Source organism: Tachyglossus aculeatus, chromosome 1 (genome assembly GCF_015852505.1).
Source record: "Tachyglossus aculeatus isolate mTacAcu1 chromosome 1, mTacAcu1.pri, whole genome shotgun sequence".
Classification (NCBI taxonomy): Eukaryota; Metazoa; Chordata; class Mammalia; order Monotremata; family Tachyglossidae; genus Tachyglossus; species Tachyglossus aculeatus.
In genome coordinates, this window is record NC_052066.1 from 109,191,846 (window position 1) to 109,213,590 (window position 21,745).

General features: G+C 44.4%; 1 protein-coding gene across 1 annotated transcript in view; it reads left to right on the forward strand.

The window, feature by feature from the left end:
• SYNDIG1 (synapse differentiation inducing 1) overlaps positions 1-21,530 on the forward strand; it is an 88,338-nt gene extending 66,808 nt beyond the window's left edge. The window contains exon 4 of the mRNA XM_038749589.1: positions 21,363-21,530. Coding sequence (XP_038605517.1) covers positions 21,363-21,521 — 159 coding nt within the window. The 3' untranslated portion in view covers positions 21,522-21,530. The remainder of the gene's footprint in view (positions 1-21,362) is intronic.
• The last annotated feature ends 215 nt before the right edge of the window (positions 21,531-21,745 follow it).

Here is a 21,745-nt window from a genome sequence, read left to right on the forward strand (position 1 = left end):
TATATGTTGCTGATTTGTACTTCCCAAGCTCTTAGTACAGTGCTCTGCACACAGTAAGCGCTTAATAAATACAGTTGAATGAATGAATGACTATAGTGCAATGCACATAGTAAGCACTCAGTAAATACCAGTGTTTGATAGATTGATTCCTTTCATAGGCTAATTGAGGATCTTTCTGTCAGGGCCTCATTGCCAACAATCTTGTGTGGCATCAGGAGGGCTGACACGCCTTCTCAAGGATAATGTCTTCGGCTGTAGCTTGACCAGGTTTAGGAGCCATTGGTCCAGCCTGGTCTTGGGAAGCTCTCAAACTCAGAAACATCCTGGACCTGTGGATTTCCCACTTAGGTGAACAGGGGCCCACATCCTACAGTTGACCCTGTCGAGCCATGGAACTTGGCAGGCGAAAACTACTTCTGATCAAACCACTTGTTTCATTGGCTTCCTATCTTCCTCCAATCTCCTGAAACTGAGGAAGGACACTCCATATTAAGGGCATACCTGACCACAGTCGGGGAGGGTTATGTGTTCGCAGTAATAAAGCTAATGGAATCTTTTAATGGCTCTGAAAATAGCTGCAGTGACCTTTTCTCCCTGGAAGTCTTTCTCTCTCTCTCCCAGCTTTCACTTCTGGCACCAAGGACCCCGGCTCCCAGATTCTAAACTCTATGAGAAGGAAAACTGGAGGAGTGCTTTCAGTGGACAGCATTGGTTGGGTGGGGGAACAGAGACTGGGGTCATTTTGCTTGGTCTGGATAATTCCTGCTCGGAATTGCCTTATTACTGGACAAGAGTGTTTATTTAGTCCTCTTTTCCACAAGGGTTTCACTAGTCAGGAAGGGAAGGAAAAAGTGAGGTTGTACTGTTCCCAGAGCTCAGTAGACATTCTTTTTACCAACCTACAAAGGGGACAGACTCTGGCTTGCCTTGAGCACAGTAATAAGAATTGCAGGGTGATCCTTTGATGGAACTGTCTCTCCTTTCTCTCCCCAGGATAATATCTCTTACTTGAGAGGGGCATTTTTTACATTCACTCTTTCTGCATGTCTCATCTAGTAATAATAGTTGTGGTGTTTGTTAAGTGCTTACTTTGTACCAAGCACTGTATTAAGTGCTGGGGTGGATACAATTGAACCAGACACAGTCCCTGACCAACACTGGGCTCAAAGTCTATCAGGGAGAGTGAACTGATATATAATACTCATTTTACAGATGAGGAAACTGAAGCACACAAAAATTAAGTGACTGGCCCAAGGTCATACAGCTGGAAAGTGGTGGAGCTGGAATTATTGCCTAGGTTTCCTGATTTCTCATCCTGTGCTCTTTCCCCTAGGTCACTCTGATTCTCTGAAAGCAGTTTGATCAACATGAAATGGTTTAATCCTGGGAGAAATATCAAAAGGTCATTGTTAGTATTTTGTTATTGCCTGTGGGATTTGCTAAATGCTTATTCTGTGCCAATCCTTTTGATAAATTCTGTAAAAATAGGAAATAAACAGTTCCTACCCCGTGAGGCTTTCACAATCTTTGATGGGGAAAGACTGATGTATGAAAATAAGAGAAAAAATTACAGGCTACTATCAAGTCTGGAATTCATCAGTTCAAGAGAACAGCACTCAAACATGAATTAAGAAGTGATATTTGGATAGGGCAGTCAATCAATCATGTTTATTGAGTGCTTACTGTGTGAAGAGCACTGTACTAAGTACATGGGAGAGTACAATACAACAGAATTGGTAGATATGTTCTCTGTCCACAAGGACCTTACAGATTAGAGGGGGAGACAGATATTACAGTACGTGTTCTGCACACAGTAAGCACTCAATAAACGTAAATGAATAAATTAATATAAATAAAGTAATTATGGATAGGTACATAAGTCCTGTGGGGCTGAGGGTGGGCTGAATAAAGGGTACAAATCCAAATACAATGGTGATGCAGAAGGGAAGTGGGAGAAAGGGAAGTGAGGACTGTAGTTTGGGAAGGCCTCTTGGAAGAGATGTCCTTTTCATAAGGCTTTGAAGGTGAGGAGAGTAATTGTGTCTCTTGTATTAAAGATGAAGGTGTGTTGGGAGAGAGGCAGGATGTGGGCGAGGGGTTGGTGGTGAGATAGATGAGATAGAGGTTCAGTTAGTAGGTTGGAATTAGAGGAGTGAAGTATACAGGCTGGGTTGTAGTAGGAAATCAGAAGTAAGATAGGAAGGGGTAAAGTAATTGAGTGCTTTAATGCCAATGATAAGGAGTTTTTCTATGATATGGACATGATTGAGCAATCACTGGAGTTACTTGAGGAGTTGGGAAACATGGACTGAATGGTTTCTAGAAAAATGATCTGGGCAACAGAATGACATATGGACTGAAATGGGGAGAGACAGGAGGCAGGGAGGTCAGCAAGAAGGCTGATGCGGTAATCAAGGCAGGATAGGATAAATGCTTGGATTAACATGGTAGCAATTTTGATGGAAAAGAAAGGGTAGATTTTAGCAATTTTGTGAAAGTTGATCAAACAGGATTTGTTGATAGATTGAATATGTGGATTGAATGAGAGAGTTGAATAGAAGATAACATCAAGGTTATGGGGTTGTGAGACAGGGAGGATGGTGGTACTGTCTACAATGTTGGGAAAGTCAAGGGGAGGACAGAGTTTGGGTGGGAAGATGAGGACTTCTGTTTTGGACATGTTACTTTTGAGGTATCAGTGGAACATCCAAATAGAGATATCCTGAAGGCACAAGGAAATGTTAAACTGCCTAGAAGTAGAAAAATCCGGGCTGAAGATGTAGATTTGGGAATCATTTATCTGCATAGAGATGGTAATTGAAGCCATGGGAGTGAATGAGTTCTCCAAGGGAGTGGGAGTAGTTGGAAAATAGAAGGGGACCCAGAAGTGATCCCTGAGGGTCTCCCACGGTTAGGGGGTGGGAGGCAGAGGAAAAGCCTTGGCTCCTGAGCCAATCCTTGGGCTCCTCTCCATTCTAGACAGCTGCAGCCTCTGGGAACAACTTTTCTAACATATTAAAGATCAGGGAGGAGGCTATTCCCCTGCTGTTGACAACTGGAAGCCTGTTGAGGGCAGGGATCATGTCTACCAACTCTGCTGTGGTATTCCCTCCCAAGAGCTTAGTACAGAGCTCAGTACACTGTAAGCACTCAATAAGTACTGTTGATTCATCAATTGATTTATTACAATTCAATAGGATTGGTTAGATACCATCCCCGTCTTCAAGGAGCTTACAGTCTGATGATATAGACAGATGTTAAGATAAATTACAGACGGGGAAGAGGCATAGTATAAGAACATTCACCTAAGTGCTATGGGAGTGGAGGCAGGGTGATTACCAAAGTAAGATCTCAATAATAGTAATAGCATTTATTAAGTCCTTATTGTGGGCATAGCACTGTACTAAGTGCTGGAAGAGACTAGACAGATGGGAATTAAATATGGTTTCTGGCCGCCGGGGGCTCACAATCTAAGATTCTAACTGGGGAAATGGGATATGACGGACACATCAGGAGTGCTGAAACATTAGAACACAACATAAACAAATAGGCAAAATTGGCTCAAAGTCCCTGGAGGAGTCTGAGAGGGTATAGAATGTATTGATGAAGCAGCATGGTGTAGTGGATAAAACATGAGCCTGGGAGTCCAAACGTCCTAGGTTCTAATACTGGCTCTGCCACTTGTCGGAAGTGTGACTTTGGGCAAGTCACTTCACTTCTCTGTGCCTCAGTTGCCTCATCTGTAAAATGGGGATTGCGACTGTGAGCCCCATGTGGGACAAGGGACTATGTCCAACCAATTTGCCTGTAGCCACCCCAGTGCTTAGTACAGTGCCTGGCACATAGTAAATGCTTAACCAATACCATAATGATTATTATTATTAGGAAGATGCCGGATGTAGGGACCCTGGGTGGTGGGAGGGAAGGTGGCGGTTACCATTGATTGATTGACTGATTATTGGGCAGTCTCAGACATCGGGCAGTTGTGGGGGCTCCAGTGTCCTCTCCCAGCCCAGTAGACAGAACCCAGAGTGGTGGTCTTGGATGATGAGTCATCTAGGGGGTGAGAAGCTGGATCCTGAGTGTGGTCTCTGTGTTTGGAGCTAGCCTAGCCTCTTTTCCCAGCCCCATCTCTCCCCCCTCAGCTCCATCCACAGACAGCCCTGCTTTGCACCAGTGGCCCCCAGTCAGTAACTGACCACACTGGGGACTACCTGGCCAACATAGTAATTTTGGGTTTCTTTCTTTTTAATGTTCTTGTTAAGTGCCTATTATGTGCCAGGCACTGTTCTAAGTGCTGGGATAGATACAAGTTAATAAAGTTGGACACAGTCCCTGTCCCATTTAGGGCTCTCAATCTTAATCCCCATTTTAGAGATGAGGTAACTGAGGCAAAGAGAAGTGAAGTGACTCACCCAAGGTCAAACAGCAGACAAGTGGAGTAGCCTAGATAATAATAATAATAATAATGACATTTATTAAGTGCTCACTATGTGCAAAGCACTGTTCTAAGCGCTGGGGAGGTTACAAGGTGATCAGGTTGTCCCACGTGGGGCTCACAGTCTTAATCCCCGTTTTACAGATGAGGTAACTGAGGCACAGAGAAGTTGAGTGACTTCCCCAAAGTCACACAGCTGATAAGTGGCAGAGCCGGGATTTGAACCCATGACCTCTGACTCCAAAGCCCAGGCTCTTTCCACTGAGCCACGCTGCTTCTCATCAGAACCCAGGTCCTTCTGACTTCCAGGCCTGTGCTCTATCCACTAGGTCATGCTGCTTCTCAATTAAACTACTGGGTTCAGATTGAAATCCCAGCCATTTAGCAGGGGGCTTAGAACTCTGTGTATAAACAAGGGTTTTGTCTAATGTGACCTCGTAGTAATGAGGCTCCCATGCAGATTTATCAAATGCTCATTAGAATGTATAACAATCATGACAAAAGGTTGCCTAATTAAGATGAAAGGGAGGAGTGCCTTGTGAATCTTTAATCAGGAAAGCAAAGAGTATTATCTTGGAAATTTTTAATTATAGCATTAAATATTTAAATAGATTTGCTGCAGTTAAAAATGAGGATATTAGCTTACAGATTGGAAGCTCCACTTTTTGTCAAAATGAGCAGCATCTGTCGCAAGGAAAACAGGATCAACTTCAAGAAGCCCCGTTGCCTAATTCAGAATAAAACATTTTCTGAGTTGACCTTGCCAGCTCTCACTCCTAAAATAGAGAGGGAATTTGATTCAGTAACCAAGCCCTCATTTTCTCTACTCACTCTCCTCTCTGAGTCACCTATGCACATGGATCTGTACTCCTTAAGCATGTGATAGTCACCCCATTTCCAGCACCAAAGCACTTGTGTGCGCATCCTTGTACTCTTCCATTTCTCCTTTCTGTAATTTATCTTGATGTTTATCTTTTCCCTAGCCTGTAACCTCCTTGTGGAAAGGGAATGTGTCTATCAGCTCTATTGTCTAGTGGAAAGAACACAGGCTTGGAAGATGAAAGGACTTGAGTTCTAATCCTGGATCCACCACTTGTCTTGCTGCCTGGTCAAGTCACTTCATTTCTCTGTGCCTCAGTTACCTCATCTGTAAAATGGGAATTAAGACTATGAGCCCCATGTGGGACAGAGACTGCATCCAACCTGATTACCTTGTATCTACCCCAGTGTGTAGAAGAGTGCTTGGTACACAGTAAGCGCTTAACAAATACCACAGTTATTATTACCATTACTCTCCCAAGCACTTAGTACAGTGCTTTACACACAATAAGAACTCAAATAATATGATTTATTGATTGATTTGATAGGTCTACCTTGTAGATTTGGTCTCAACAGTCTCCTGTCCAATGGGTCATTTGTTCAAGTTAAGTCAAAAATACCTCAGAGTTTCTAGTTCACCAGATGCACATCCAAACCAAATCTGGTTCACCTCCTGGGATGGGAAAGTTGATGTTTCCCCCGAGGGGAAGGAAAAATTTTTTTTAATGTAACGGTATTTGTTAAGTGCTTACTATGTGCCAGGCACTGTACTAAGCACTAGGGTAGATACAAGTTAATCAAGTTGGACACAGTCCCTTGTCCCACATGGGGCTCACAGTCTTAATCCTCATTTGACAGATGAGGTAACTGAGGCACAGAGGAAGTGAAGTGACTTGTCCAAGGTCATACAGTAGACAAGTGGCAGAGCCAGGATTAGAACCCAGGTCCTCTGACTCCCAGGCCCATAGTCTATCCACTAGGCCATGCTCATGGGAGCTCAGAGTGAGTGGTTTCCTGTTCTGAATGTTGGGCACTTTTCTCCTGGTTTCCTGCTTCCAACGTTTGACTTCCTATAGGTAGAGGACTCTTGGACGCCACTCGCCAGCACTAGTAGAAACAGGGTTGAAAAATGGGAGCCAAGGCACGAAGCCATCACCCCGCTGAGGCAGTCTGTCAACTCTCTTTCTTTTATCCATTCTCTCCTCCCACTGTGCCCCTGCTCACACTCTATGTTCCTCTTAAGCCAACCTACAAACTGTGCCTCATTCTCACCTCTCCCACCTCCTTGCTATATCTTCACATCTACAGGCCACAGCTCTCCCCACTTTCAAAGCACTTCTGAAATTCCCACCTCCCCCAGGAGGTACTGTTGGCTGTTTTTCTTCTACCAGTAATATCCTCCCATTTTTTTATGTCACCTCCAAGCCCCCAGAGTACTCTTATCTGTCTGGCTGCTCCTACTCAGTCTCTTTCCCTAGCTGCTCCTCTGCCTTTCATCCTTTAAGCATGGGAACACCTCAGGTGTCTGTTCTGGGTCCTCTTCTATTCTCCATCTACACCCACTCCCTTGGAGAACTCATTCACTTCCACAGCTCCAGCTATCATCTCTATGGGGACAATGCCCAAATCTATCTTTCCAGCCCTGACCTCTCTACTCTGCTGTCTCACATTTCCTCCTGCTTTTAGGACATCTCTACTTTCATGTCCCACCAGTGACTCAAACTAAACATGTCCAAAGCAACTCTGTATTTTCTCACTCAATCCCTGTCCTCCTGATTTTTCCTATCACTGTAGACAACACTACCATCTTTCCAGTCTCACAATCCTGTTACCTTGGCATTGTCCTTGACTTGTCCCTCTCATTCAACCCACATATTCAATCTGTCATTGAGTCCTGTTGGTTCAACCTTTACACCATTTCTAGAACCCACCTTTTCCTCTCCATCCACGCTTAGTAGCCTATCCAAGCATGTATTATTTCCCACCTTTACTACTGCATCAACCTCCTAGTTGACCTCCCTGCCTCCAATCTCTCCACTCTCCAATACATATTCATTCTGCTGCCCAGATCATTTTCTGAAAACCCATTCAGCCTCTATAGCCCCACTCCTCTAAAACCTCCAATGGTTGTTTATCCCCCTTCACATCAAGTAGAAATTCCTTATCATTGGCTTTAAGGCCTTCAATCAGCCCTCCCCTTCCTACCTTACCTTGCTGATTTCCTACTACAAAGACTGTGAGCCCGTTGTTGGGTAGGGACCATCTCTATATGTTGTCAACTTGTACTTCCCAAGCGCTTAGTACAGTGCTAAGCACACAGTAAGGACTCATTGAATGAATGAACGTAGCCCACAAACTTCACTCTAACACCAACCTACTCTCTGTACCTTGATCTCATCTACCTCACCACTGACTCTTTGCCCACATCCTCCCTCAGACCTGTAAAGTCCTCCCCTTTCATGTGCAACAGACCACCACTCTTCCTCCTTTGAAACCTTCACTGACTAAGCCCTCATTTCTCTCACCTGCTCTGCCCTCTGCATCCTTTATGCATTTGACTGTGTATAGGAGAATGCTGAGGACCCATGAGCTTGGATGAGCACAGGAATACCAAAGAGGCTGTTTGAGGGGAAATAGAGTGGAAAGATGAAGGTTTAAACAGTGGGAGGAGAGGTGACTTCCCAAGGGCTTTGAAGATGGGTAGGACACTGGCCGCCTGGTATGAATGGGCAGGAAGGTCTAGACAGAAGGGAGGGTGGGAGCAAGAAATGAGGACCTCTTCCTTTCCTTTCTTCTCTTCCTTTCCTTTCTTCTCTTCCTCCTCCTCTTTCGCTTCCTCTTCCTTTCCTTCTTCTTTCTCCTCCTCCTCCTTCTTCTCCTCCTCTTCCTCTTTCTCCTCCTCTTCTTCCTCCTCCTGCTCCCCTCCTCCTTAACACAAGAGCCACCTTCGTCATTGGCAAGTCAGGCGGCAATCACCATTTTCAGCTTGCCAAAAGCTGAGGTTAGAGTACATTTCTTTTGGTAGCAAGGGATGTGATGGGGCCATAACTTCCTCTCCCCCTCGTCCCCCTCTCCATCCCCCCCATCTTACCTCCTTCCCTTCCCCACAGCACCTGTATATATGTATATATGTTTGTACATATTTATTACTCTATTTATTTATTTATTTTATTTGTACATATCTATTCTATTTATTTTATTTTGTTAGTATGTTTGGTTTTGTTCTCTGTCTCCCCCTTTTAGACTGTGAGCCCACTGTTGGGTAGGGACTGTCTCTATATGTTGCCAATTTGTACTTCCCAAGCGCTTAGTACAGTGCTCTGCACATAGTAAGTGCTCAATAAATACGATTGATGATGATGATGATGATAACTCAGGTCCAGTTCTGCCCCCCACCCTGTGCATGCAGTGACCTGCTAGGTGCAGTGGGCACTGTGCCTAGGGCAAGGCAGTTGGAATCAGCAGCCTGGTTCCTCAGTGCAGCTTGATGAAGCCCCCAAGGAGGGCCACCCCACTTCCCCGCAGAGGTATGCTGAACTCTTCCCCTGGGCATCTTCAAACTCTCCACTAGACTAAGCTTGCTGACAGGCTTAGGGCAAAGAAAATCTGTTGGCTGTATAAGAGCTGCAAGACCTTGGACTTCCTGCTGAGAGAGACTTCCCAGAGGTCCAGATTGGACATTAAAGCTCTCTAGCCCACCTGAAGCCTAACCAGTGCCCTGAGGACTCTTAGGAAAGAAAAGAAATAACTCCTGGGTGCTGCAGAGAATGCCTGCAGGTACTAGTGGAAAGATCCTGGGCCTAGGAGTCAGAGTCAGGCTGGGTTCTAATCTTGCATCTGCCATATGACCTTGGGCAAGTCACTTCAGTTCTCTATGCCTCAGTTACCTCACCTGTAAAATGGGGATTAAATCCTACTCCCTTCTACTTAGACTCTGAGTCCCATGTGGGACAGGAACTATGTCCAACCTGATTAATTTGTATCTACTATAGCACTTAAAACAGTGCTTGGTGCTGAGAATAGTGCTTGGCACATAGTAAGGGCTTACCAACTACCATATGTGTGTGGGTGTGTGTGGGTGTTGAAAAACTTTTCAGGGCCTTCCCTATAAGATGTTTTGGCTTGAGACTCAACTAACCTGGTCTGTTAACTAATTCTGAGCAGATACTCTATTTAACTGGCATCGTTGGAAAGATGAGAGATGGGACTTGGAAAGACTGCTTGGTTTTCACCATGCTCACTCCCCTGTAAATCTGGGTCATGGCTGTAGGTCTAAGAGTAAACATGCTGGAATAATATGGTCTCTGGCAGTGACTTTCTAGACCTTTTTCAACTGCTGCAGAGTGGTGTGGAGGGAGCCACCCTAGACTGTGAGCACTTCTCTGGGCTTCAATTCCCTCATCTGTAAAATAGGGATGAAGACTGTGAGCCCCACATGGCACAGGGACTGTGCCCAACCCAATTGGCTCGTACCCACCCCTGTGCTTACTACAGTGCCTGGCACATAGTAAGTGCTTAAATAAATCCCACCATTATTTTTATTATTATTCAGAGGCCACCACCTCCCCAACCAAGAAACTACTGGTACATTGTGTGTTTCTGCAGCCTCTTCTCAGGGAACACTTTGATGAAATTGTTTTAGCAGCTTGAAATCAATCAGTGGTATTTGTGTAGCGCTTGCTCTGTGCAGAGCACTGTACAGGGCACTTGGAAGAGGACAGTGTAACAGAATTAACAGACACATTCCCTGCCCCTGTTGACATTCTTGAAAGACTGAAGGAAGCCCTTTTCCCCCTATCTGCCCTCCACTCTGCATCATCTCTGCTACCATATTAATCCAAGCACTCATCCTCTCCTGCCTTTATTGTAGCATCAGCCTCCTTGCTGACCTCCCTGCCTCCCCTCTCTCCCCAACTCCAGTCCATACTTCACTCTGCTGCCCTGATCATTTTTTCTACAAAACCGTAAGAAGCAGCATGGCTCAGCGGAAAGAGCATGGGCTTGGGAGTCAGAGGCCATGGATTCTAATCCCGACTCCGCCACTTGTCAGCTGTGTGACTTTGGGCAAGTCACTTCACTTCTCTGGGCCTCATTCCCTCATCTGTAAAATGGGGATAAAGACTGTGAGCCCCACGTGGTACAACCTCGATGATCTTGTATCCCCCCCAGTGCTTAGAACAGTGCTTGGCACATAGTAAGCGCTTAACAAATACCAATATTATTATTATTATTATTATTGGATAGGGACTGTCTCTATATGATGCCGACTTGTACTTCCCAAGTGCTTAGTACAGTGCTCTGCACACAGTAAACGCTCAATAAATATGATTGAATAAATGAATGGAAGGATGAAGGACCCAGAGGGAGAGATGAGAGGAAAAAGATGACATGAGGAAATTCAACAGAATGAAAGAAATGGATGATATCTGTCATCCTGTTATGCTCTCAGAAATCCTTATTTAGTGGGGAGGAGAGAAGTCAGAAACAAAAGGGGCCAGAGGCAGGGGCCTTGGAAGAAGTGCTTTTCTCTTTGGGTCTTTATGGGTTTGGCCAGGTTGATACTTTCCAATAATATTGGTGGTATTTATTGTGTTTACTATGTATCAAACACTGTACTAATTCCTGGGGTAGATACAAGATAATCAAGTTGGATGCAGTTCCTGTCCCTCACTGGGCTCACAGTCTAACTAGGAAGGAAAACAGGTATCAAATCCCCATTTTATAGATGAGGAAACTGAGGCACAGAGAGGTGAAGTGACTTGTTCATTCATTCATTCATTCATTCAATCGTATTTATTGAGCACTTACTGTGTGCAGAGCACTATACTAAGCACTTGGGAAGTACAAGTTGGCAACATATAGAGATGGTCCCTACCCAACAGTGGGCTCACAGTCTAGAAGGGGGAGACAGAGAACAAAACAAAACGTATTAGCAAAATAAAATAAATAGAATATGTACAAGTAAAATAAATAAATGGAGTAATAAATATGTACAAACATATATACATATATACAGGTGCTGTGGGGAAGGGAAGAAGGTAAGGCGGGGGCAATGGGGAGGGAGAGGAGGGGGCTCAGTCTGGGAAGACCTCCTGGAGGAGGTGAGCTCTCAGTAGGGCCTTGAAGGGAGGAAGAGAGCTAGCTTGGTGGATGGGCAGAGGGAGGGCATTCCAGGCCAGGGGGATGATGTGGGCCAAGGGGTCGATGGCGGGACAGGCGAGAACAAGGCACGGTGAGGAGATTAGTGGCAGAGGAGCGGAGGGTGTGGGCTGGGCTGTAGAAGGAGAGAAGGGAGGTGAGGAAGGCGGGGACGAGGTGATGGACAGCCTTGAAGCCGAGGGTGAGGAGTTTCTCCCAGATGTGTAGGTTGATTGGTAGCCACTGGAGATTTTTGTTCAAGGCCACACAGCAAGTGTCAGAGCTGGGATTAGAATTAAGGTCCTTCCACTACACCAAACTGCTTCACCAAGTCCTTTCAAAAGACAGAAATGTTCTGTAGAAGAGTTAGTGTCTCCTCATATCTCAAACCTGACATCACACGGCTTAACAAAGGCCAAGCTCTCCTGTTTTCAGTGCTTAGTTCAGCAGTTAATCCTGTCTTGGACCTGAGTCCATGGTTTGTGCAAAGGAAAGGAAAAGGTTCTGTCCTTGTTACAAAGTGTAATTGGGTTTGATCGTAATGCTGGAACAGAAAAGAATCCCTAGAGACATGACATCTGAATTTTAGTTCTTATATAGCATTGGGCCAATAAGTAGTGTCACACGGACACAAATGAATCAAGGAGAATAGGAGTGGAAATCACAGAATGACATATTTGTCTTCAGGATCCTCTTGGGCCCTGAAGACGGGGGTTTATTCAATCCATTCAACTGTATTTATTGAGTGCTTTCTGTGTGCAGATCACTGTACACCCTCTTGCCCCCTCTTCTGTTTTGAAATTTATCCAATCAATCAAGCGTATTTATTGAGCGCTTACTGTGTGAGAAGCAGTGTGACCTAGTGGATAGAGCCTGGGCCTGGGATTCAGAAGGACCTGTGTTCTAATCAAGCTCAGACACTTGTCTGCTTTGTGACATTGAGCAAGTCACTTTTCTTCTCTGCGCCTGTTATCTCACCTGTAAAGTGGGGATTAAGATACTAACTTCACAGGGGACAGGGACTGTGTCCAAACCAATTAACTTGTATCCACACCAGTGCTTAGAATGGTGCCTGACACATAAGTGCTTAACAAATGCCACAGTTATTATTATTCAAACACCGAACTAAACACTTGGGAGAGTATAATAGACCAGAGTTGGTAGATATGTTTCCTTCCCTCAAAGTGCTTACAGTTTACAATCTAGCTTATGTTCTCCAGGCCCACATTTTTCAGGATGATAAGAGGCATTCTGATTGAGACCTGAGAATCAGAGGACCTGGACTCGTCACCCACCCAGACCAGGCCAACAGCATCCATCTAAGATGATAGCGATCAACTGATAAGCAGCATAGCTTAGTGGAAAGAGCATGGACTTGGGAGTAAGAGGTCATGGTTTTGAATTCTGACACTACCACTTGTCAGCTGTGTGACTTTGGGCAAGTCACTTAACTTCTCTGGGCCTCAGTTACCTCATCTGTAAAATGGGAACTCAGACTGTAAGCCACACGTGGGACAACCTGATAGCCTTGTATCCACTCCAGCGCTTAGAAAAATGCTTGGCACATAGTAAGTTCTTAACAAATGCCATTATTATTATTATTATTATTGATAGTGAAAGTGATGATGGTATTGATGGTTTAAGTGAACCACTCAAATTTTCTACTGTTGAAACTCTTTCATCTGTCATCATCTTGATATTTCAAGTTTTGCATCATCTTACCCATAGGCTATTCTCTGCATCATTCAGTCAGTCAATTGTATTTATTGAGCACTTACTGTGTGCAAAGCACTGTACTAAATGCTTGGGAGAAAACAACATAACCATAAAACACACATCCCTGCCCACAGCGAACTTACAGTCTAGAAGGGGAGACAGACATTAATGAATGAATAAATTTTTCTGTGTCTGACCTTCCCCAAGGCACACGACCGAAATAACATCCACACATTCTTCCAGGGCCCAGTGCAGTGCTTCCCACAATGTAGGAACAAAGAAATGGTGGCAATTGTGATGAAGTAATGATGATGATGATGATGATGATAACAGTGATGATAAAGGTGGTAATGGTGATGACAAGGAAATGAAGGTGATATTGAATTTAGTCAATCAATTGTTATTTATTGAGCACTGCTGTGTGCAGTGAACTGTACTAAGCTCTGGGAAGAGTGCAGTGCAACAGAGTTGGTAGATACAGTCTCTTCCTTCCAGGAATTTACAGTCTAGTGATTTTGGTGAGGATAATGGTCATAATCGTGGCAATAAGGACAATGATGATGATGGTGAAGAGGATAAAGACCATAGCACCAACTTTTCATTTTGAGGATAGAGCAAACAATGGGTGGGATGATAGGAGGGAGCAAATAAGGTGTAGCTTAGGAAGGGGAAGTCTACTTCAAATAGTTAATGGGTCTTTGGGGCCCTCCTTGGGACCTCACTGGTCTTATTTGAGACCTGGAACAAGTGAGACTGTTAGTCCAGCCCAAAATGTTGTCAGGGGGAAATTAGGCATTTGTCTGCATAGATGGAAACCTGGGGAGTCAGTGATCGCCATCACTCCTCTGGAGTTGGTTTGTGTGATAGTAATGGGGTTAATGATCCTGGTGGTGCAATGGTGAGAATAATGATGGTGACAGTGGGGAGAAGAGTGACTGTGATGATGGGGGGAATACTGATGGTGATGATGGGAAGAACAACAACAGTAGTGACTGAGGTGAGCCCACAACAAGCTGCCTTATTAATGACTGTTTGTGATCCCACGAACAACAAGGAGGAGACTTTGCAAAGGCACTGCGGCTCTCTATTTGAGGGAGATTATTGTGGGCCTGTGGGGGTGGAGCATGGAGGGAGGCATGGCTTTCTCTCCCTGTTCTATCCAGTAACGGGCCTGGACCAATCACCGACTGTCACATGGAGCCACAGCTGTAAGCCAGATAAAAGACTGTCGTTTTGAATTGTGAAAGGGCATGTGGAGGCATGCAGAGAAGTAGAGGCAGCACTTGGAAGCAGAAAGAAAAAGCACTGGCAGAAAGGGCTCCTTTGATCACAGCCTGGTGTTGGACCCTTCGTGGAGTGGAGTGAGTGATGGAGTGAGTGGTGGAGAGAGTATGTGTCACTCCCTTGCACATTGGTAAAACTAAGTAAAAACTTTCCACAAGTAACCTTGGTTATCAGAGGGGTGGTTTGAACTCTTCTACATGTCACTGGGCCTCCCCCAGTCCAGGAAGGTCCTGGTTAGTACAAACCGGGGGTCTCGTGACAGTGATTGGGAGAACAATGAGTGGCAATAGGGAGAACAGTGAGAGTGACGTTGGAGAAAACAGTGACGGTGATGGTGGTGTTGCTGTTTCAAAATGGGGGGAGATTCACCTGCAAATACATGTGCTCCTCAGGTCGATAATGTGTCCTTTCCTTGAGAAATTATTGGTTCTATAAAAGACTGTGGCACTTTTAGTTCTTACCAGTCACCTAATAACATCTTTAAAGATAGCCAGCAGTAAAGTGTTGACTGTAATGAGCTAGGTTTCTGAAAGAAAGGAGTCGTGTCTTTGCCAAAGATGTGAACTGCCTGCTCATTCGCTCCATGAATATGGATGTGACGAGCTGGGGGTATGCCACTTCACCATCTCTACCCTAGGTCTTATCCTCTTCCTCTACCCCTATACCAAGCCACCAGGCAACCACCAGGCAACCAGGCAACCAGGCCCTTGGTCAACACCAGGGTAGTCCTGAGGCTCTTTCCCCATAATCTGTCCCTGAAGGAATTAGAAAAAAATATCAAATCATTTAAAGCATTGTCAGTTTTGCAGCATTACCTCCTGTTTTTTTAATACCTGATTTAATATAACAATGGTGGAAATCTGCAGAAGATTGGTGTTAGCAGGGAACACCACTTACCTCATAAAGGTAACACAGTCCAGAGGGAAGAGCATGACCCCGGGAGTCAGAGGATTTGGGTTCTAGTCCTGGCTCTGCCAATAGCATTCTGTGTAACCTTGGGCAAGTCACTTAACTTCTCTGATGTGCCTCAGTTTTCTCATTTGTTAAAAGGGAATTCAGTATCTGTCCTCCATGACACTAAGTCTGGAATCCTCATTTCGAACAAAGACTATGTCTGATGTGATTACCTTGCATTCAATCCAGCATTTAGTACAGTGCTTGGTGCAAAGTAAGCCTTTAATTTACTATTATCAATCAATCATATTTATTGAGTGCTTACTGTGTGCAGAGCATTCTACTAAGTGCTTAGGAGAGCACAGTATAACATTATATAACAGACACATTTCCTGCCTACAAGAGAGATTTCACATTGCAGCAACTCAGGATGCTCAAGAGCACAGATCAGCTATATATTTTTTTAATGTCCCAGGAAAGAGGCTCAGCCATCATTCTCTATGGGGGGACTACCCCAATGGGTCTCTGTGTATGTGTGTGGTTGTATGCACGAAGCTGTTGGAGCTCAAGTGTGCATACGGGAGGGGGTGAAGGTGAGTGAGTGGATGAGGGGGACACGGGATTGTGTAGTTGTGACTGAGGTTGTGGGAAGAATGGATGGCTGGGTAGATGAGTACATGATTGGGGGTGGGTGTCTTGTGGGTTTGCAGAGGGTGCCCCTCTGTGTCTGTGAAAGTGCTTGTGGCTCAGCACCTTGGTGGCTCTTTTGGGTGTCGGCATCTCAGGGGGTGTGGGGGGGCCATCCAATGGTATCAGAGTGGGTGTGTCTGACTCCATATAGGCAGCCTCTCATTTCTGCTAGCCGACCACTTTGCCAACATAAATGCAAGAGTGTGGCCCAGTGGAAAGAGCACAGACCTGGGAGTCAGAGGACCTGGGTTCCGATCCCAGTTTTGTCAGGTATCTGCTGTGTGACCTTGGGCAAGTCACTTAACTTCTTTTTGCCTCAATTCCCTCATCTGTAAAATGGGATTCAATGACCATTCTCCCTCCTACTTGGACTGTGAGTCCCTTGTGGGACTTGGTTATTTTATATCAATCCCAGCACTTAGTATGGTGCTTGGCACATAGTAAAAGCTTAATGAAGAAGAATACTAATTGTGATTATTATTATTATCATCATCATCATTATTATTATGTATCCTCTTTCCTCAGAAGACAGACAATAATAATTATGGTATTTGTTAAGCGCTTACTATGTGCCAAGCTCTATTCTAAGTGCTGAGGTAGATACATGATAATCAGGTTGTCCTACGTGGGGCTCTGCTATGTGGCTTGCCTAAGGTCACATAGCAGACAGATGGCAGAACAAGGATTAGAACCCACATCCTCTGACTCCCAAGCCCATGCCCTTTCCACTAAACCACACTATTCTACTATTCCACTATTCTAAAGCCCTCCTTTACCACTCTATGCATCTAAAACTGCAGCCTCTCAATAAACTGATGTTTGACAGATGCCATTTTGTTAGAAAGCCTAATAGAGATGTCAGTAGAATAATTTCACTTTCTTTTCTAATCAGAGAAGCCCAGGTACAAGCGAATAAGAGGAAGCAACTGTGATTATGTGGGTGATGTGGGTGACATATGTGGCTGGATAGATTAGAATTCATTTGCAAGAGATGAAACGCAGTCCTAAAATAAGCCTAAATTCTTGGGAATCTACCTGATTTGAAGGCACATTGCTCCGCACGGTACAATGTAGGCACAAAGTTTCTTTAGAAAAGAAAAAGCAAAGTTTCATCTTTAACCACAAAGCTTTTCTGGTCCAACACGGGGATGTGGGTAGCAAGGCTTGGCCCACAGGACTGTTCAACTGGTGTCTTGGGGGGGCAGACTGGTCTCCATAATGTGGAATTGAGATCAGTCAATCAGTCAATGCTTACTGTGTGCAGAGCACTGTACTAAGTGCTTGGGAGAGTACAGCACAACAATATAACAGCACATTCCTGAGATCTCAAAAGGCGTCAAGGTTAGCACTTAATTAAGGAAGGCTCATTTTGTAGATGAATCACTTGTTCTCCCGCTGAAGGACAGGGATTAGGGCAGTTTCATTCATCCTCCAATTGAGGGACAGGAATTAAGGCAGTTTCCAGAATTTTCTGAGAAATTTCCAGGGTAGAGGGAAAGCAGGAACAGCAAAATAGGATTGAAGAGGCTTCAGGGCCCAAAAGAGAGCAAATGGTTGAACATAAGGTCAAGTGAAATTAATTTAGGGACTTCATTTTTAGGAAAACCTTTGTAGGGTAAAACAGGTTTTCCTGTCCACTTCAATCTGTGACCTTTGGACATTTGATATTCTTCCCTCTCCCAACCCTATAGCCTGGCTTAGTGGAAAGATCCCGGGCTTGGGAGTCAGAGGTTGTGGGTTCTAATCCCCACTCTGCCACTTGTCAGCTGTGTGACTTTGGGCAAGTCATTTCACTTCTCTATGATTCAGTTACCTCATCTGTAAAATGGGGATCAAGACTGTGAGCCCCAAGTGGGACAATCTGATAACTTAGTATCTACCTCAGCGCTTAGAACAATGCTTGGCACATAGTAAGCACTTAACAAATGCCATCATTATTATTACTATTATTATTACAGAATGTATGTACTTATATTTAAATTATATGCTATACATTTCTCATTTATTCATATTAATATGTCTACCCCTCAAGACTGTAAACTCGCTACAGGCAAGGAACATTTCTGCTAATTCTGTTGTATTATACTCTCCCAAGTGCTTAGTACAGTGCTCTGAACATAGTAATCACTCAAAAAAAACCACTGATTGATTGATACCGATACCTCATGGTATTGTGAGGGACAAGGTTGGTGTCTTATTCTAACTTGTATCCACTTGTGTACTCTTTCCCTGCCTTTCGCACAGTACTCTCCACAGAGTAAGTGGATAAATACTATTTCTACTGCCACATAACAGAGCAGCATGACTTAATGGAAAGAGCATGGGTCTGGGAGGCCGAGGACCTGGGTTCTAACCCTGGCTGTACTACTTGTCGGCTGTGTGACCTTGGGAAAGTCACTTAATCAATCATTGGTATTTTTTGAGCCCTTACTATGTGCAGAGCACTGTTCTAAATATGTAACTTCCCTTTACCTCAGTTACCTCTTCTGGAAAATGGGGATTCAATACATGTCCTCCTTCCTACTTAGATTGTGAACCCTGTGTGGGATGTGGGACAGGGACTGTTTCTGACCTGATTATCTTGTATCTTCTTCAGTGCTTATAATAATAATAATAATGATATTTGTTAAGCGCTTACTATGTGAAAAAGCACTGTTCTAAGCGCTGGAGGGATACAAGGTGATCAGGTTGTCCCATGTGGGGCTCACAGTCTTAATCCCCATTTTACAGATGAGGAAACTGAGGCACAGAGAAGTTAAGTGACTTGCCCAAAGTCACACAGCTGAAAAGTGGCAGAGCTGGAATTAGAACCAATGATCTCTGACTCCCAAGCCTGTGTTCTTTCAACTGAGCCATGCTGCTTCTTATAATGTATAATACATAGTAAGCACTTAACAAATATCACTATTATTATTATTATTATTATTATTAGTTGTTGTGTTCTTGAAACCCACCATATTATTAAAAAAATTGCATTGTGTTGACCATTGATTTAATGATAAATGAGGGGAGGTTGGTTTGAAAACAATTAAAATAATAGCTGGTTTCTGTCACATCAGCTGAAATCCACAAAAGTTGGGGAAAATAACAACAAAAACAAAAAGCAACTTATTTCAAGGATTCCGCATTGCGTGACGCTTCTCTAGTTCCTTTACAGGAAACACAGGGAAACAATTTGCAGCAGCTCAAAGTTCAGTTTCCATTAAATTATAGTACAGTGTTACAGTCCGTTTCCTGTGCGATGCTAATGAGCTCATAAGTGTTGCAGAAGAATCCTTTGATTCTTCTTGAAACAAGCCTTTTTAAAATAGGCAGACCTGCTGAGCTGCTGACAAGCAATTCACAGCTACATTTCGACACTGTGTTCCCATGGGTTCCTGACACTGAGTCTTAGCCTAACTGCACTCTAAAACACTGTACTCTGGAAGGAATAATAATAATAATAAGTTTTTACTGTGTGCCAAGCCCTGTTCTAAGCACTGGGGTAGATACAAGTTAATCAGACTGGACACAATCCCTGTCCCATATGGGGCTCAAACTCTTAATCCCCATTTTACAGGTGAGGTAACTGAGGCCCAGAAAAATTACATGAATTTTCCAAGGTAATACAGCAGACACGGGGTAGAGCCTGGATTAGAGACATGGGTTCTAGAACCCAGGTCCTTTTGACTTCCAGGCCTGTTCTTCGGACTGCTGGTTTATCAATCAATCAATGGTATTCATTGATCACTTACTTTGTGTTGAATGCTCTACTAAGTGCTCAGCATAACAGAATTAGCAGACATGTTCTCTGCCCATAACGAGTTTACAGTCTAGAGGGATGTATTGATGGGCATTGCAGCTTGATGGAGAAAGCATAGGATTGGGAGCCGGGAGACATGTGTTCTAGTCCCTGCTTGCCATTTGCCTGCTCTGTGATCTTGGGCAGATCACTTAGCTTCTCTGGACCTAAGTTTATCATATGGAAAATGGGGATGCGATAGATTGTAACTGTGGGACTGAGACTGTTCTTAACCTCATTAAGGTCACATCTCCTCCAAGAGGCCTTCCCTGATTAAGCCCTCTTTTCCCTGATTCCCTCTTCCTCCTGCATCTCCTATGCACTTGGATCTCTGACCTTTGGACAGTTGGTGTTTGCCCCTCCCTCAGCCCCACAGCACTTTTGTACATATCTATAAATTATATATTATAAATCATTTATTCATATTAATGTCTGTCTCCCCATCTCTAGTCTGTAAGCTCCTAGTGGAAAGGGAATGTGTCTACCAACTCTGTTGTATTGTAATAATAATGATGGCATTCTTTAAGCATTTACTATTTGTAAAGCACTGTTCTAAGCACTGGGGAGGGTAAAAGGTGATCAGGTTGTCCCAGGTGGGGCCAACAGTCTTAATCCCCATTTTACAGATAAGGTAATGGAGAAGTGAAGTGACTTGCCCAAAGTCACACAGCTGACAAGGGGCAGAGTCTGGATTTGAACCCATGACCTCTGACTCCCAAGCCCGGGCTCTTTCCACTGAGCCACGCTCTTTCTCTACTCTCCTGAATGCTTAGTACAGTGCTCTGCACACAGTAAGTGCTCAATAAATACCACTGATTGATTAGCACGTAGTAAGTGCTCAGTAAATGGCCTAATTACATGGACAGAGGCTGTATTATAATTGAGGAAAAGAAAACAGAGAAAAGGCCTGAGATCTCTTTAGGGACCTAAATCCATAAAGATCCTCATGATCCAGTTTTTTTAAAAATGATATTTTTAAGTACTTACTATGTGCCAGGAACTGTACTAAACTCTGGGGTAGAAACAAGCTAATCAAGTTGGGCACAGTCCATGTCCCAAATGGGGCTCAGAGTCTTAGTCCCCGTTTTACAGATGAGGTAACTGAGGCACAGAGAAGTTCAATGACTTTCCCAAGGTCACAAAACAGACAAGAAGTAGAGCTGAGATTAGAACCCAGGTCCTTCTGACTCCCAGACCTGTGCTCTATCCACTAGGCAATGCTGCTTCTCTAATTGATTAATTATTCAGATTGACTAACTGATTGATGCAGCCCAGGATTCTCTCTCTCTCCAACAGGGACCTGATGACAGTCGGAAGAACCCGGTTCCATCTGTCCCTGTTATTGTCGTTGTACCACTTAACTTCTCTGGTCTTTCCTCAGAATCCCCCAGCACCAGTCCTCCATGTATGAAACCATCCCCAGTCTTGTACAGCCTACTGCTACAGTCACCCTCCGAGTCATTAGAGGGATACCCCTTTGAAGCATCAAGAGGAGTGTTCCTCAGGTGTTCCTACAGGAGAAGAGGCCTCCAATGCCCTGGTTGTCTCTAACTTTCTCTGCTCAATGATAAGATTCTTTTCCTCTCTTCTGTCACTCCACAGACCAACAAAGCTGTGGCCAAGGGAGACTTCCACCAAGCCAGCTCCAGCTCCAGGAGGGCGCTCTTCCTGGCCGTGCTGTCCATCACCATCGGCACAGGCATCTACGTGGGAGTGGCTGTGGCGCTGATCGCCTATCTCTCCAAGAATAACCACTTATGAGCCTGCAGAGGGAGGGCGGGAGGGGGGATGGACTTGGGTGTTGCTCAGCAATGAGGAGGCCGAGGACCAAACTACCTGGAAGGGAGAGTTCTGGCCGGGCTGTGGGGGAGGTGAGGATGACCAGTTGGTATGGTTTTGTGCATCACTGATCACACAGTACCACCACAAGACAGTCCAGGTTCCTAGCACCCCTGCTTCCCCACTTTCTCTCTATCTCCTTTTTA